The 16,102-nt window shown below is 43.6% G+C and overlaps 2 protein-coding genes across 3 annotated transcripts; one reads left to right on the top strand and one right to left on the bottom strand.

The window, feature by feature from the left end:
- Window positions 1–2,584: 2,584 nt before the first annotated feature.
- Window positions 2,585–8,193, top strand: nkrf (NFKB repressing factor). 2 transcript variants are annotated; one of them, XM_061236487.1, is made up of 3 exons: window positions 2,585–2,946; window positions 4,283–4,407; window positions 4,705–8,193. In XM_061236487.1, the coding sequence occupies exons 2-3, from the start codon at window positions 4,317–4,319 to the stop codon at window positions 6,951–6,953; spliced, it is 2,340 nt and encodes a 779-aa protein (XP_061092471.1). In that variant the 5' UTR covers window positions 2,585–2,946; window positions 4,283–4,316; the 3' UTR covers window positions 6,954–8,193. The 2 variants fall into 2 exon arrangements, with proteins under 2 accessions (XP_061092471.1, XP_061092472.1); XM_061236488.1 differs by lacking the exon at window positions 2,585–2,946 and adding an exon at window positions 3,355–3,853.
- Window positions 8,194–11,020: 2,827 nt separating this feature from the next.
- ube2a (ubiquitin-conjugating enzyme E2A (RAD6 homolog)) lies at window positions 11,021–16,067 on the bottom strand. Its single transcript, XM_061234681.1, has 6 exons — window positions 15,879–16,067; window positions 15,547–15,627; window positions 14,862–14,887; window positions 12,204–12,293; window positions 11,937–12,025; window positions 11,021–11,645 (listed from the first exon to the last, which is right to left on the bottom strand). The coding sequence occupies exons 1-6, from the start codon at window positions 15,920–15,922 to the stop codon at window positions 11,517–11,519; spliced, it is 459 nt and encodes a 152-aa protein (XP_061090665.1). The 5' UTR covers window positions 15,923–16,067; the 3' UTR covers window positions 11,021–11,516.
- Between the last annotated feature and the right edge of the window lie 35 nt (window positions 16,068–16,102).

Below are 16,102 nucleotides of genomic sequence, written 5' to 3'. Positions count from 1 at the left end.
TGCTGTGAGGCAGCAGTGCTACCCATTGCTCTATCTGTGCCGCCAAGTCTTACATTTTTGCAAAAAAAAGAAAGAAAAGAAATTCAATTATTGGCACCCCTGGTTTAATACTTTGTCCAAACATCCCTGGCAAAGATGACACCCATGAGTCCTTTACTATAATTTGTGATAGAGAACAAGTTTGGCAGACTTTTTGAACATTACACCATGATATCCTTCAGTTTGTGCTTATGGATCCCCCCTCTTCAGTTCAGACCATGTTTTGATGGGATAAACATCTGGGGACCGAGATGGGACATCAATGTTCTTTTGACTTAATTATTTGACTTAGAAGGTTTTTCCCATGCAGATGGATGACAATGGCAATTGTTACCTCATTTTTATACTTGAGTGAAATAAGAAATTATGGAATGACACAATATACCGTAGTTCCTTGCAATAAACCAAATTAAACAATTTCTTACTTTGATTTTATTTACAGTAATGGTTAGTGGTGCCAATAACACCTGTAAACACACATGGTTTTCAGAAAAAAATGGATTGCATTGAAACATGAGAGTAAATGTATTGAAATAAAAGTACCGTAAATCCTCAAATTGTGTCCGGGGTCTTTTATTTACTTAGGCTGCACAAAGCACAGGCCTTTATTTGGAGCAGGCTTGTATTCGATCCAGGCCTTTATTTCTTATTAGTTCAGAAATCAATAATCATAATAATAATCATAATAATAACTATATAATAATATAATAACAACTTGCCAGACACGCCTTCATGAACAATAACAAATTAGCGTAGATAACAGCAAGTTAAGGATCTTTTTTTCCTAAAGTGCGTTTTATTGTGAGACATGCGACATTGGAGCAGCATACCGGTAGACTATCAAAAGATTTTCGCTTTGGTTTGGGATTTAATTTACTTTTGGACTGTTTGATTCAATTGCTAAATGTTGGAACTGATGGGCACTGAAATCTGGGGGGTATTTGATGGTTCACTGTTAAGTTTTATGTCGTTGAAAGAATGTCGGGATTTCCACCCGTCTGTTTATTGCGGGCCAAGGCAGCCGCTTTCATTCATTCATTGAACGTGCGCTGTGCTGTAAATACATGGAAACCTTATTGCGTAGCCAAGTAGCCTAAATTGAGTAAATTTTTTATTTTGCCTTATTTACTTTTTATTAAATTCGTAGGCTGGAATGCCTCGCGGCAACAATTGTGTTTAAATGTATACTGCTTCAGCCTTTGGCAAGCTACTTAGAAGGGGGCGGCAAGCGACTGGCAGCTTGAGAGCAACGTGTTGGAGACCCAACTTTTCATTGGCAACAGTATTAAACCAACCAACAATATAAAATATTAATAAGAGCTCTTTATTTCATTGAGTTAAATCGAAACAATGTCTTCTAGTGCTCATGGACTGATAGCCCTACTGGTAGGCAATATTACCCCGGCTTGTATTTGGGGGCCGGCCTTTATTTGTCCGAATCGACCACGCCCCCGACTATTATCCGAGGCCCGGCTTCAAATAGAATCCCGGACACAATTTGAGGATTTACTGTATATCATTTTTCCATATGTTTGAACATAACATATACAGTATATTAGTATGTGTAGTTTATTATATGCAGCCCTTTTCTTCATTTTTATTAAGGGTGCCAATAATTTTGTAACCCACTGTATGTGAATACACTCCTGATGGCAAATGATAAAAGATAGCCATAGATCAGTCAATGCAAGTTACAAATCATTCACTGATGAGAATACTTTGTCCCTTCAGTCACCTATACCGAATCCAATATTGTATTTCAGCCAGTCATAAGACTTTATTGAATGCAACTGAATACTGAACACAGAACATCCAGCTAATTGATTTGACGTCATAAGGAGATGTCCCTTTTCATTGTACAAATATGTCCCTTGAAATGGAAAACAATACAATGACAGCCACAGCAGGCAATAAAAAATTGGACAATATATAAAATAAAAAAACAAGGTAAGTTGCATCAAATATGGGGCATGAAATATGGAAAATGTTATACAATTAGACAAACTACTAACAGTGATTCCATAAATAAGTAATGGCGTTGAAATATTTAGTTAGACTTTAATAAAGTAGGCTTCGTGGACTAGTGGCCTACTTCTTTCTAGCCTTAATTGGTAGACTATTCAGCCAGTAGCGTTTTGGGGGATTCTGAATACTGCTTTTAATCATAAATTAAAGTGACGCATTTATGGATTTTTGGATCTGCTGAACGCGTCCGTATTCCGGTCCTGTTTGGGCTTCAGTTTCAATATATACACATGTGGCCACAAGAGGGCGCTTGGAATTTGTGAAATCCAGCGCTCCTTCCGAGTTGACTTCGCGCAACATTCAGACTATGATATCAGTAACCTCTCAGTCGGCAGATGAATACAGATGCGATCTAGACAGCACACCATCTGCATGGTTCCATTAGATAGCTATCTATTATAATTCGTGATAAAACAATATAGGCCTTGATGAAGTATTTAACGGCACTAGGAGAAAACAAGTAAATTACATCGGTTACGCATTCACTATTTGCTGCATGGGAAAATCAGATAACTGTTCCGGAACGTTAAGATCCATCAACAGTAATGCAACATTAGTTAGGAAGAAGTTGCTTTAAAAAAATAAATAATAATAAATCGTAAACCATACCTGCCTAATAGCAATTTAAGAGGGCAGAATTATACGTGATGACGTTTGCACAGTTATCCCCATGCCCGCAAAGGATGAGGACTAGACGGATGGAGGGGGGGAGGAGAGCACGCTGCTGAGAGAAAGAGTGGCAGGAGGTCGTGTAAGAGGTAGCTAACTTGATGGTTAGCTAAATCCCAAGAAGATATCAGCAAATGTTCGTCTCGGCATCCGGCAGTTTGAATTAAGCTGCTTGAATCCTCAGACAAGGACATCGGCGCTGCACCCTAACAGGTAAAGAGAGCATTTTGCGAGCAGGTTTGTTAATGTTGTAGAATTGACGCGTCTACACGGAAGCAAAATGTAGAGTTCATGACGCGATGGAATTCATAACATAACATAACATTGACATGGGTAGCTGAGTTTACCGTTAATCATTTGATTTGAGATAACTTCAGCCATAAAATATCACTGCCTAATATTAGCTCGTTGCGACTGCGTCACTTGCTCACAACGTGGTGTGTTCTGCAGGTTTTTGGATTTGTGTAGCTAGCTAGAGCTAACGTTGAGATTTAAGTTGGCTCGTTGTATGTGGCCAGTTAAAAATATATTAGCTAATTTCTTTACTGGGTTGTTTAGATGGCTAGATATTTTAGCGTTAATTGAATGAGAAAGTTCTATGAATCAGGGTTGGCAAGCTAGCTAAATAACCAGCTAGCCTTAGCCAGCCTAGCTAGCTAGTCTAACCTTTTGTTGATATGATTCATAAGAGATTGCGCACAAGGTAAACTAAGATTGCTAACGTTTGTTATCATCAGTGAATCATTAATGAATGCGCATACTTTAACTTGGCCCATACATGTTTATAAAGCACGGCCATACAATCTAATCAATGTGGTAGTTTTTATTATTAGCCTATTCCTCCTCGCCGTTCCCACAATCCTCTTGCGGAAATTAGGTGGCCATGTTGTAAGATGGCGCTGGCGTAGCTAACGTTAGCCTGTTCAATCATTTGCGGCCCACATAGACATTAAGCCAAAAGCGAGCGGCCTAGGGTCTTTCGCTGTGTTTTCTGTAACAGATGGGTGCAACAGAGACCGTTCGCATTTATTCTTCCAGTATAATACAGGCGAAGTAACCCTGAACAGTTAGCTTTTGAGTTGTTGGCCACGTCTTGACTTCGTGGGATGGATGCATGCAGGTATGTAGCTCGGTCGTTATTTCCAAAATGCCTCCGCTCCAGTGTACTTTAGACCGTATAGTAATGTACTCAGTATTGCTACAACGAGGAGGCCTTCGCCACTCTCGTTACATCCAAATTAACCGGTACCCTTGCGCAGCAATTGATGACGCGAGAAGTTGCATGATGTACTTTTTTTTTTTGTTGCTACGTCGTTGGTAAGGATGTAGTTCCCCAACTCACATCTTTGGTAAGGCGTTATATTTGTCGGTAACTTACTGCGTAAGTAGTAACTAACTCAATATAACATTTTGCTGTTTTGCATGTTATGCGGTATAATGTTAGTGGAACCGCCATTTACTGTGAAACATCATGGTATCTAAGACTAAATTGATTTGTATTGATACATTTTTGTTGGTCCTTAATGAACCTCTGCTTTCATCTGCGAAGGTATGGCCCTCAACTGATGTGAAAGGTGCTGGACATGGCAGAAGGGATTGATGTCGGCGAGATGCCCTCTTTCCAGCTGGTTCCCAGTTCTGAAGCAAAAAAGAGGCCGATTTCATCTGATGGCAGTGAGTTTTAATTCTTGTTTAACTGTTCTGGCTCTTGTCATGGTTACATTTGAATTATTTTCTATTATATGGCTAGCGTTGTAATCAGTGTTTGAATATGAGTCATTCTAGAATTCGTAGTGGAAATTTAGCTTTCAAGGTGCAGAAATGGATATATTTATATAATTGTCATGCTCATACATGACAAAATTTGACGAGAATGCCCCGCTTTGTTAGACGTCACTCCTGATGTTTCAGGAGAGCTTTTTGGATCCCACAGTGACTCCACAGTGACTCTGACTTCTTGCTCTAACGCAGGGGAAGAGCCTATGAGGAAGATGCCTGTGTCCAAGTTTGGTCCTCGACCCCGGTTCGAGCCTGTGCACTTTGTCAGCAGTGGCACTACTGGCAGCAGTGGCACGGACGAGAAGGAGAACGAAAAGGAGCGCCGGAGGGGCGAGATGAACAGCGTGCGACAGAGGGACTTTGAGAGCCTGTCGTCTTACGGCGGCAGGTCGTCGTACGCCTCCCCCGGCTCGTCCTCTTTTTCCCAGAGCGCCACGCCGTACTCGTCCGACTCGTGGGCCCGCCGGAGGGACCGGGACCGTGACCGCGAAGTGGCCGCCAGCACCTCTAGCGGCCTGGGTTTCGGGAGTCGAGGGTGCTCCTCGAACTTCATGGCGAGGACGCAGCAGGACTACTCGGCCCGATACGAGGCGCACGGCGCCCGGCAGTCGGACTCCTCTTTTCAGGCTCGTAGGTTTGAGGACTTTCGGGGAGGCAGCCGCTCCGGAGGCAGCTGGGACTCGGGCCGTCAGGGCTTGGGCTTCGGGCACCAGGACAGGCCCTCTTCCAGCAGGGCTTTTAGCAGGGTCTACAGCAGCCCTGGGGACAGCAGCCCAACCTCCCAGTCGGGATCTGGCTCCTCCCAGTCTGCCCCCGTCTCCTATGCTACGCTGGACGAGAAGCATAGGCTGATCGCCAGGGTAGCGGCAGCCATGGCCGTCACTTTCAAAGACCCTACGTCCATGAGCGGCCCCGACACGCCAAACTACAACTTCATATTGAGCCGCAGTATCCAGGCCTGCAAAACCAACCCGGAGTACATCTACGTCAACCTGAAGGACATCCCGCCTTCGGACCTGCCCAAGAACAGGAAGGTGCCCTCCGATGGCTATGCCTGTGAGCTTAGGTGCCAGTGTGTGTACCTGTCCACCGGGTACTCTGGCAGTAAGAATGGGGCCCGGGACCGGGCATCTGAGCAGGCTGTCAAGCTCTTCTTGAAGCCCGTGGAGGTGCGGATCGTGCAGCGCAAGTACCGGCATTCCTACGTCAACGACATGGTGGTGTGCCAGATGCACTCCCCGACCCCGGCCTTCCTGCCGGCGCTACGCAACCCCGAGGACAAGCCGCCGCCCAGCTCCAAGGGCCAGTACGAGCACGACCGCCGCAAGCACTGGACCGAGTTCGTCATCGTGGACAACGCCCACGACGCCATCTGCATCCTCAACAACTCTGCCGCCTTCAATCGGATGAAGATCGACTACCGGTTCGACCACGTCCCCAACACCAGCGTCTGGCAGTGCAGCGTGTACTTGCAGGACGAGCTGGTGGCCCAGGCGACCGGGAACAAAAAGACCTCCAAGCACGCGGCTGCGGAGGAGGCCCTGAGGAAGCTTCGCCTCAACCAGGCAGCCAAGCAGCACGAGCAGCAGCAGCAGTTCTCCAGGGGGAACCACCACCACTCGGAGCCCTCGGCCGGCCGCTTTGGGGGCGGCCACCCCTTCGGCAGGAAGAAGCACCTCAGCGAGCTGGTCATCCTGGAGAACTCCGACAACGCCATTTGCATCATCAACGACACGGCGCAGTTCAACAAGGTGTCCGCCGACTACAAGTTCATGGTGTTGCCGGACCACCGCTGGAGGTGCGAGGTGTACCTGGAGGGCCAGTACGTGGCGGCCGGCATCGGACCCAAGAAGACCGTGAAGCACATCGCCGCGGAGGAGGCCCTGGCCACGCTCAGGCAGACGCAGGCCGTGGTGAAGTCCAATCTGAGGAAGGAGGGCAACGTCGACGCCATCTCCCGGAACCAGATCCTGGCCCGCTCTGGGGAGGAAGCCACCCGGCAGGAGATTAAGGAGGACAACATCGGGAACCAGCTGCTGCGCAAGATGGGCTGGAAGGGAGGCGGGCTGGGCCGGGAGGGCGAGGGCATCGCCGAGCCCATCAAGGTCAAAGAGCAGTTCTCCCGGGAGGGGCTGGGCCTGGACGCGGACAAGCCCGGGAACCAGCTCAGCAAGCGCGACATCGAGGAGATCATCCGCAACTACGCCAGCTCGGACCGGCAGGACGACCTGCGCTTCTCCACGGAGCTCAACAACGACGAGCGCAAGCAGATCCACCAGATATCCCAGAAGTACGGCCTGCGCAGCAAGTCCTACGGGCAGGGCCGGCAGCGCTTCCTCATCGTCAGTCGCAAGGTCCACAAGGACCAGCTCATTGGCCAGCTCCTGCAGGAGGGGCAGGTGGGCCGGTATGAATTGGTGAAACCTCAGGCCTCGCACTGATGCCAGGACCTGTGCAGGGAACTCTGCAGTACTCCATTGTTGTGGGGAAATAAATGCACTTCATAAAGTTCCTCTGTTTAGTTCTTTTGGGCTTGCTGCCTCCACCCCACCCCCCTCCTCCAATGTTCAATACATATTTCAAATTGGCAGTTTTGTCTTTTTTTTTTCTCCCCCCCCCGGAAACATTCACTTTGCACTGTGTTCCTAATCCTTTCAGCGAGTGAAGACTTAATGCGTGTCATGATTAAGAAGAACTTACTGGACTTCAAAGTTTGCATTTGTTCTATGGGATTTCTCCACCCCTCTACTTCTCTTAAATGTCATTCCACAGTTCCTTTCAGTGTAACCTACTGTAGCTCACACCCTTTGCTCATGTATTTAGATTAACTTAAGCACCGTGTACTGTATTGTACATAAACTACCTTTGTGATTTCCCCCTGAATCAAATACTGGCGTTAAGATGCATACTACAAAGGGAGCCATGAAAAAAACAAAGCATTTGCAACATTTGACCTCGAAGCATTACATAAGTGTCATTTAGGTTGGATGTCATACAAGTATGGTATACTCGGATTGTAGTAAATCCTTTTTTCCGATGCCCTCAATATTGTATTAAAGTGCATTGCCCATGATCAGCAACTTACATTATGGAAAGCCTTGCAAAGATTCAGACACTTTTTGGACCTAAACTGTTTGTTTAAAGTAAAATGATTTCACTATTCAAAGTGAAATATCAGGTCAAGTCTTTGCTTATTTTAGGAACACTGATGTTGCTGCAAAAAAAAAATCTCAAATTTATTTGGGTGATGGTGAAGGTTTAAAGGGATCCAAGCTGTGTTTCAGTTGGCAGTTTGGATTTCCTTGACCAGGTAAATGCAGACTTTACTGCCCTGCAGTAATTTCTTCTTGACATGTTGCATAACGTTTGTGGATACAGCTGACTAGTCTGCCTGTTTTTACAGCTGTAATGACCAGGAATAACAAATAAATTAAATCTGAAAGGAATCTTCCCATTTAATTTTACATCTGTCTGGAGTTTTCAGACATTTCGATTTCTACAGAGACTTGAACGGTCGTTATTCTGTGATTTAGTGTTGTCCTCTTTGGTCTTCTTGGTAGACAGGCTATTGGGTTGTGAAATATGATAAAAACACCCCTAAGAAACGGGGAGAGGTGTGAAAGAAAAGAGAGGACAAGTTTGATATTGTCACCTAGTAAACTACAGTTGGCTACACAATTATTCATAACCCCTCTGCAGATTTATTTTCCATTTTTATATAAGTGACTATCATTTTGAAATGAAATGCTGTGGAAAAAGTATTTGCCCATTTGACCCCTCTGGATTTTTTTTTTTTTTTTTTTTTTTTTAACATGTCACTTGGCTGACGCCTTTATCCAAAGCGACTTACAGTTGATTAGACTAAGCAGGAGACCATCCTCCCCTGGAGCCAATGCAGGGTTCAGGGCCTTGCTCAAGGGCCCAACGGCTGTGCAGATCTTATTGCAGCTCCCCCTGGCCATGCTACAGGATTTCCTCTCATTATTGCATGCGTGTCAATTAATGGTTTCAGATCTTTAGACAAAATGTCAAATTAGACAATCACGAGACACATTATATAACTTCAGCAGTTTTCATAAGATGGAATGTTTTCCGTGTACTCTCATTTCCATTTTGCCTAATACGGCATCTTGTCTAAAGATCTGAAATCACTGACAAAATAGTCAATAAGTGGAAATCAGGAAGGGCGAATACTTTTTCACGGCACTGTGTGTAGATGCCTTAAGAATGATTTTAACAATCCTGAAAATGACTATGGGCTACGTGTATGCAGTATTATCATGCTAAATCGGGCTCTAACAAGATCCACCCATGTAGATTTTGAATCAACCTGTGTACAGTTGCATGAATGTAGAATAAAATCCAAGGTTTTGCAACTGAAACGGCAGGTCGGATCAGTTGTGCCGTCATAAAAACCGACCCAGCCACTGAGATCAGGCCATTCAAGCAGACTGAGCAACTGAGAGCAGCAATTGTCACAGGACAGAGAGGCTGGTTCCAACTCTGACGTGCAGAGCACCTTGGCTGAAATGGGAGAAGTTGTCGATTTTCTTCAGTAGTTAAACTGAAAAACCCCTTCTGGGAAAACCTAACAAGTCAAGCATGGATATTGCCAGAAGCCAGATGACAGACCCTGAGACCATCTGGAAGAAGCATTTGTGGTCTCGTTTGACTAAAGTTATTACTTTAAAAAAAAATGAGAAGTCTCATTCGTGAACAACTTCAATACTTGTTCACATACAATACCTTCAGAAAGTGCTTGGATTGGTTCAGCTTGGATTTATATAAAATCCAGTCAATTGTTGTAGTAGAATTAGCTTTTTGCCTGCCTGTTTTATGTTGGGAATGTTTTCACACTATAATGCTGCATCGCCTTTATGTTCGGACCATTTCATTGCAACAGAATTACAGGGGCAAGTAACTGACACCAGAGTCCTTTAAACATTGAAGAGGTTTCTGAGGCCAATGGCACCTGAGCTGCAGGTGAGTTGAAGCCTGCGGTTATATTCCCGTGCATTGGATGGTCACGTGCAGTTAGGGTGTCGGGTCGTTATCTAACAGGCTGAGAAGGGCACATTGCAGACTTTCATCTTGGGAAGAGTCTGGCATATAAACATTTGGAAAAACAAATTATTTTGCCCTTTCAATAGATTTTAGTCCTTATGGTTTCCACTGGCCCACTTTAGCTGTGTGTGTGCCATTTTGATTTGGAGGATGGTTGCAGAGCTAGAAAATCTAGGGGTCAGAAAGGAAAACAACTGCCATGTGTTTGTTCCTCCTGTGAATTCAGCCAGCTGACCGCACTAATTAGCCAATCCAGTCCATTGAAACAAAATACTGAAGAGGACTTCTAGTCTCCAAATATGGGCTTTCCACCTCTTAAGTGGTGGATATTGTACATTGGCATCAAATACAGCGTGTGGCAAATACTTTTCGAGCAAGAACTATAACTTGTGTGAAAGTCATGTTACTTGGGATGCAGAGCTGTTAAAAGCAAACAAACCTGACTGGCATTACCTACTGGTGCTACCTGTTGTCTCATGGGGGGGACCCTCTATGTTTGGCCATGCCCTGTTATATTTCCACTGCAGTAGTGGTGTTGAAGGACAACAAGGTATGTTTCCTGTAAAATCTAGCAGTATATTCTGTAGTTATTTCCACTTTTCCCCGAATTTCTAGAATTCATGGTTCTTTTCTGCAGACACACTGATCTGATCATGACTACTGCCATTTTGGCACTGTGCCTTTCTGATTTTTTTTGGTTGTGAATTTTGGTAAAGGGCTGAGGGAACTATAACATGCTATGCAAAGGCCAACATTTCATCAAAACGATCCGTTTTCAGAAATCACCCAAGATAATTGACTTTTTTTTTTTTTTACATTTATTTACAAGAAGTGAGAAAATGTAGTTTCTTACACGGGTTACTAGTGCAAAGTCATACTGTCACTCTGGAACTCGATGTGCATTAGAAAAAGGACTACCCAAAAGATTAAAACAGGCGATGCTTCTGCACCAGCACACGCATATGAGCATCACCGTCAGGCAGTTGGGATAGACCTCTCAAGCTTTTCCAATGGGGGTGAGGTGGGTGGGGAACAGCACCGACGGGACTGAATAGAATGAGCAAACTAGATAACCATGCACCCTGGCTGTAAGAAAGATTGAGCTCATCGCAGGCGAGAATGGTACCTGCAGAAACGCAAGCCCCGGCCTTCAATTTCTAATATTTAATACATTCTTCTGAACCCGAGATCGATGGCCAGATGTCCGGCATGGGGGACGGGGGGCCTCCCTTACTCGATGGACTTCGTAAAACAGAAATTTTCCTTTTAGCTAAAAGGACATGACACTTAATTGATAAAACCCTAAAACCAGTCATTTGGCTGAGGGCACTGCATGGAAATGCATGTTGAGAACTTCCAAAAGGATAGATGAGAATGAAGCGGGTGTGTTTTTTTGTTTTGTGTGTGTGTGTGCGTGCGTGAACCAAAAGAAAAGTACTCCAAACGCAAATATGTGATTTAAAATGACGAGAAATCAGCAGTCTGGCAATGGTCACAGGGGCTGAGCAGTCTCAAAATAAAAAATAAAATCTTAAAGCTCCAGAATTCAGTCAGTCGTCTTGAAGCAGCTACCTCAAACTTAAAAAAATAGACCAATGATATGTCAAACTCCTGCTTGAAGAAAAAGGAAAAACAACTAAATTAAGGTAATGTAATAGATGCCAGTTTAAAAATAAAAAACCGGGCACAACCAGGTACATTTACTCAGAGGAAGGTGCACTCTTTCCAGTAGGAAAACGGTTGGAGGGGTGAGGAGGCAACATCACAACAGCACTCTACCTTGCAAGGATCACAGAACAAATGTCTTTATACGCGTAGGAGGATGATGACAATTCAAAACATGATGTGTATTTTTAACTTTTCTGTCGTCTTGAGAGATTTTTCTTCTCCGTTTGTCTCTTGACATGGATACAGTTCATCCTTTTTGAACCGGCTCGAGGTCAACAATCACGCCAACTCTGTTCCACGATGGCAGATACCCTCTTCTCATATTCCCTCTTGTTCTCCTGGTACAGCTGGGCCGCTTGGCTGTTAGCCGGGCTGTTTGGATTCGGCTCGTCCAGCAGAGACTGGCATGGGGTTTAAAAAAAAAAAAAGTCAAATGGTAAAAATAGATAAATGGTATAATTAAAAATAGAAAACATGAAAATATCTTGACACCATTCCTGAGCGCCATACACCAGTTTTAATGAGAACACCAGAGTTGTGCACCCTGGCACTAGACCCTTCCAACAGCACCTTGCTTAATCTGCAACTATCCAACTGTAAATTCTTAACGAATAGGGTGCTAAGAGAAATATATAATTGCAAATAATTCAAATGTAATGTTCAAAACAAATATGTTAAAAAGCATACCGTACCTGTATAGAGGTTAAGATTGAAGAAACATCATAGGTTGGACTCCACCGGTTCTGAAGAATATCCAAACATATACTACCATCTGCATAGACTGATATTAAAAAGAGGGGAATGCAATGGTCATTCACCAGCAAAATAACAAGGGATTCCATCATCTTGCAAATTACACTTAAATATAGAATATGCAAAAACATATGTATACTACGCAATATTTATGCCAACGTGAATGAGGAAAACATAGGAACTGAGGGATTAGAAAAGGCCCTTACCATTTGGATGAAACATTTTGGAAACAAAACGAACTGTTGGGGGTTTATTTGGATATTCTTCTGTGAATTCTATTGTGAGCTTGAAAGTTCCTTGAAAAAACAAAAAAACAAAAAAAAGGGTAAGAAATACAAAAGTGAACAGAAGAAACAGTCAATTAATTTCTAGGGGCTGAAATAGATAGGTGCGCATTTGAAATTTGAGTGATAGATCTTCCCCACTGTTAGTGCTATCAGTTTTGCTCTTAGGTAGTGCCTGCCCACATATAAGGTAATACAGCAGGTAGCCAGTCTTGCCAACTGAAACTCCCATTTCCAGATGTTCTAGAGAGACCAACGTGGGACTACAGCAAACTTATAGCTGATCGTGGTCCTCCAAACTGCACCTTACGCATACGACTTGCTCAAATAAAATAGAGCTTTTGATTATTCAAACAGCACAAGTCCCAGGAAACTCAGACATGTCCAGAGATCCTGTTCACAGAACAAATCTTTATATGAGGAGGATGACGACAATTTATTATTATGACTCAAAACCCACCTTTTCAAAATCCTTGTCCTCCCTCCTGATTTCCCCCACCCCTCCCTTCTGTTATCCCTATCCTTGTCTAACAAAAAAAAAAATAATAATAAATAAATAAAAATTGCACTTATGATGACAACTATGTTTAGAACAGCATTCTATGTGTATTTTCCTAGTTCTGGGTGTGATGCTTTGAGTTATGGTAGAACCTATGCACTTCTAAGTCGCTTTGGATTAAAAGCGTCTGCCAAATGACAAAAATGGAAAATTTAATTTAATTTAAATTTAATTCCCCCATCGTCTTGTGATATTGCCTTCTCCAGGTTGTCCCTTGACTGGATACAGTTAATTAATTTAACACTGGCTCTAGGTCAACAACCAGGCCAACTCTGTTCCACAACTGCAGATAATCTCTTCACATATTCCCTCTTGTTCTCCTGGTACAGCTGGGCCGGTTGGCTTTTAGCCAGGCCGTCTGGGTTTGGCTCATGGTGGTCTGCTGGCGCTGAATCACACAAGTAAACATGATGTCCATGAGGCTGCTGAATGTGCAGACTGTCTAAGCTCGAGTTACTCCTCACCACCTACCCGATATGACAAGTCAGCCCAAGTAGTAACGGACTATTAGTTTACCACAGCATGTAATGCGGGTTGTTTATTCCACATCACTGCCAACCTGGTCAGGTTCACACTATTGTTAGGCTATGAGCCTCACCAGGCAGGCTAGTTTCCACACAAATTAAAATAAGGTGAATGAGTCTTTATACGAGATATTCAATCTCGGTACAGTGCTCATTGTAAACGAATGATGCCTTGACGATACCTTTGCCTGCAGATCCATTCGCATTTGGACTACAGGATTGAATTTATGCAACCCTCAGTGTCCAACAATCAGAAAATGAAAGCAAGGAACTGCCAATCGCACTGCAATCTTAAGACTTTGTCTGATATTATCAGAGCAGTGCCTTGTTTATTTCTGCACGATCATGCCACAGCCATGATGCAGGTCACACTCAAAACTATTTTTGGTAAATGCTCAGCTGAATAGCAACAGCATATTCACACCTTGGTACCACCTCCAGTATCATATTTCTTTATGCATTACTTCCCTATTTTTGGTCCAATAATGACAGTCCCCCCCCCCCCCCCACCGGTCTTCAGTCTGCCAATACTAACCATCTCACCAGGGGCGCCTCTATTGGCTCAGAGCGCTCCAAGGCACAGGTTGCACTTCCGCACAAATAATAGCTACACCCTGGAAGTGCACAGACTCCAGAACAGAGTGTGACTGCTGTACCAAGAACACACCCACAGTCCTAGTCCTAGTCACGCCAGTTCCCAACAGTGCAGCTCCATATTTTTATGTTCTTTGTTCTAGTTCTGTGTCAACTCAGTGCGGGCTTGAGACAGTGCTTAAACGCACAGATGCCCACACTCGGAAAAACAGCAGCAATACAGACTTCTCCCCACACCCACCAAATGCTAGATAGACGCATCTATGCTGAAACAGGCAAACCCCCCCCCCCCCCCCCCCAAGATCATTTTACTGTCTATTTGTATCAATGAATTCCTACAGCAGTCATTTCCAGACCGCCTCACATTTCAGCAATGTTGTAATAAACGATGGGCAGTATTTTAGGAATAACAGAACACAAACCATCAGACATTGTCACACACTGAGATGGGAAATGGCCTCTTGGTTTTGACCTTAAAACCCAGCAGTGACTAAAATTATGGCTATGCCCCAGACAACCCACTCACTGGGACTGGCAACTCGTTTAATTCAAACACAGCTGTGCAGCAGATTAAAGGTCACTCGGCTACACAGTTGTGCTGGACCTGGTCACAAAAAAAACAAAAAAAACGAACAATACCCTCAGTTTCATCCACTGTAGCCACTAAGCATGTTCTCATAGCAAACCCCGCTGTCTTTCAACCATCTAGCTGCACAGAAGAGCAGTGGTCATTCGTCAATGTCTAGCAGAGCAACAATTCATTTTTCTGTAACTTTTCTTGGCTGAAAAAGTCACATACTATGCATTAATCAAACTCCCAGATACGATCAGAAGAGGCCATGGCGAGTCGAGTGATATTTACTCCATTATGTAGAAAACCACACCGCGTATTTTTAAACTTACCATCTTCAAATGGCGTTCCCTCTGGCCTGCAAATGGAAGAAAATGTTAAAACTACTATCGTAAGATTTACATTAACTAGCTAGTTAGGTACCTTCATATTGGCTACTAGTTTACATTAGCTGACGTTAGCTAGCTAATGTTACTTAACTAGCTAATTTTAATAGTCCACTGCCAAGCCGAATAGGTTCACACTGAAGCTTAGGTAAGGATATATAAAAGACAAAAATACTGACAAACGGATACTATCAGTTTCATTTTAATTTCAAATTCAAGGTCAAACTATTTACATGGAAGCGAAACAGTTAGCTATATTAAAAAAAGGATCCCAATTCACTGAGACTACATTCATAGCCGTTAACGTTATACTGAATACTGTTTGAGGTCGAGTTCATTATGATGGCGAAAATTAAGTCTTAACGTTATTACAATTACCCAACTTAGTCAATAGCTAACGCTTGTTAGTTTGTTAGATAGCTAGCCTTCAAGCTAATGTTAGCTAATATTCTTACATCATATTTATGTGTCATTGAGATTGCTTAATAGATAGCAGCACCCGAACGTAAAACCACTAGCCGGCTAGCTAGCCAACTTAACACGCTCCCAACACAATGCGAAAAAAGACTTGCTTTAGCTAACCTGCTAGGTAGGTGTCGCTAACAGTTATTAGCAAGCTAACGTTACTTACCCGAATATTACTGCATTCCAGACCATTATATTGTTTTCAGATGGCGCCCCACTAACTCCAGCTGGGGGGTCTTCTTGAAGCCTGGTAAAATAATGCAATTTTCAATACTGTACTGAAATCCCCCCCCCCCCATTTCCTAACATCTAAGTTAGTTCTTTATAACACAACATCTGTGGTAGCGGCCTTCGTATTCCCGGTGTACCAAACGGCGTTCTGTCAAGTTTAGCTAGCTAGCTAGCTGAAGCGTTAGCAACAATATTTAAAAAGTCGCCATGTTAGTTCTACATGTACAAAATGCCCGAGTAGACACTTGGTTCTTTTCCACTACTTACCTTTTAAAATCTCTCATCAAACGCCGTCTTGCTGGTGTTGACATATTTTTGTAATTAAAAATAAAAACTGAAACAAAGTTCTCACTTCCCGACTTAAACAGACAATGCTACTTCTTACTACCTTCGTCAAACACTCAACCGTAGCTTCGTATTTCTGTCAAGACTGCCGATTTCCTAAGCCAGGATGTCAGAAGACTTCAGGACCGTACCACGTTCGATGCAGG

This window comes from Conger conger, chromosome 3 (genome assembly GCF_963514075.1).
Source record: "Conger conger chromosome 3, fConCon1.1, whole genome shotgun sequence".
Taxonomy (NCBI): domain Eukaryota; kingdom Metazoa; phylum Chordata; class Actinopteri; order Anguilliformes; family Congridae; genus Conger; species Conger conger.
Note: the sequence above shows the minus strand (reverse complement) of the source record. Positions and strands in the feature narration are given on the sequence as shown.

Excerpts from the sequence above, each read along its gene's own strand:
- nkrf (XM_061236487.1), top strand. The coding sequence starts at position 4,317 with ATGGCAGAAGGGATTGATGTCGGCGAGATGCCCTCTTTCCAGCTGGTT. Across the intron at positions 4,408-4,704 it reads GCCGATTTCATCTGATGGCA|GGGAAGAGCCTATGAGGAAG; the intron begins GTGAGTTTTAAT and ends GCTCTAACGCAG.
- ube2a (XM_061234681.1), bottom strand. The coding sequence starts at position 15,922 with ATGTCAACACCAGCAAGACGGCGTTTGATGAGAGATTTTAAAAG. Across the intron at positions 14,888-15,546 it reads TGGAATGCAGTAATATTCGG|GCCAGAGGGAACGCCATTTG; the intron begins GTAAGTAACGTT and ends TTCCATTTGCAG. Across the intron at positions 12,294-14,861 it reads GGGAACGCCATTTGAAGATG|GAACTTTCAAGCTCACAATA; the intron begins GTAAGTTTAAAA and ends TGTTTTTTCAAG.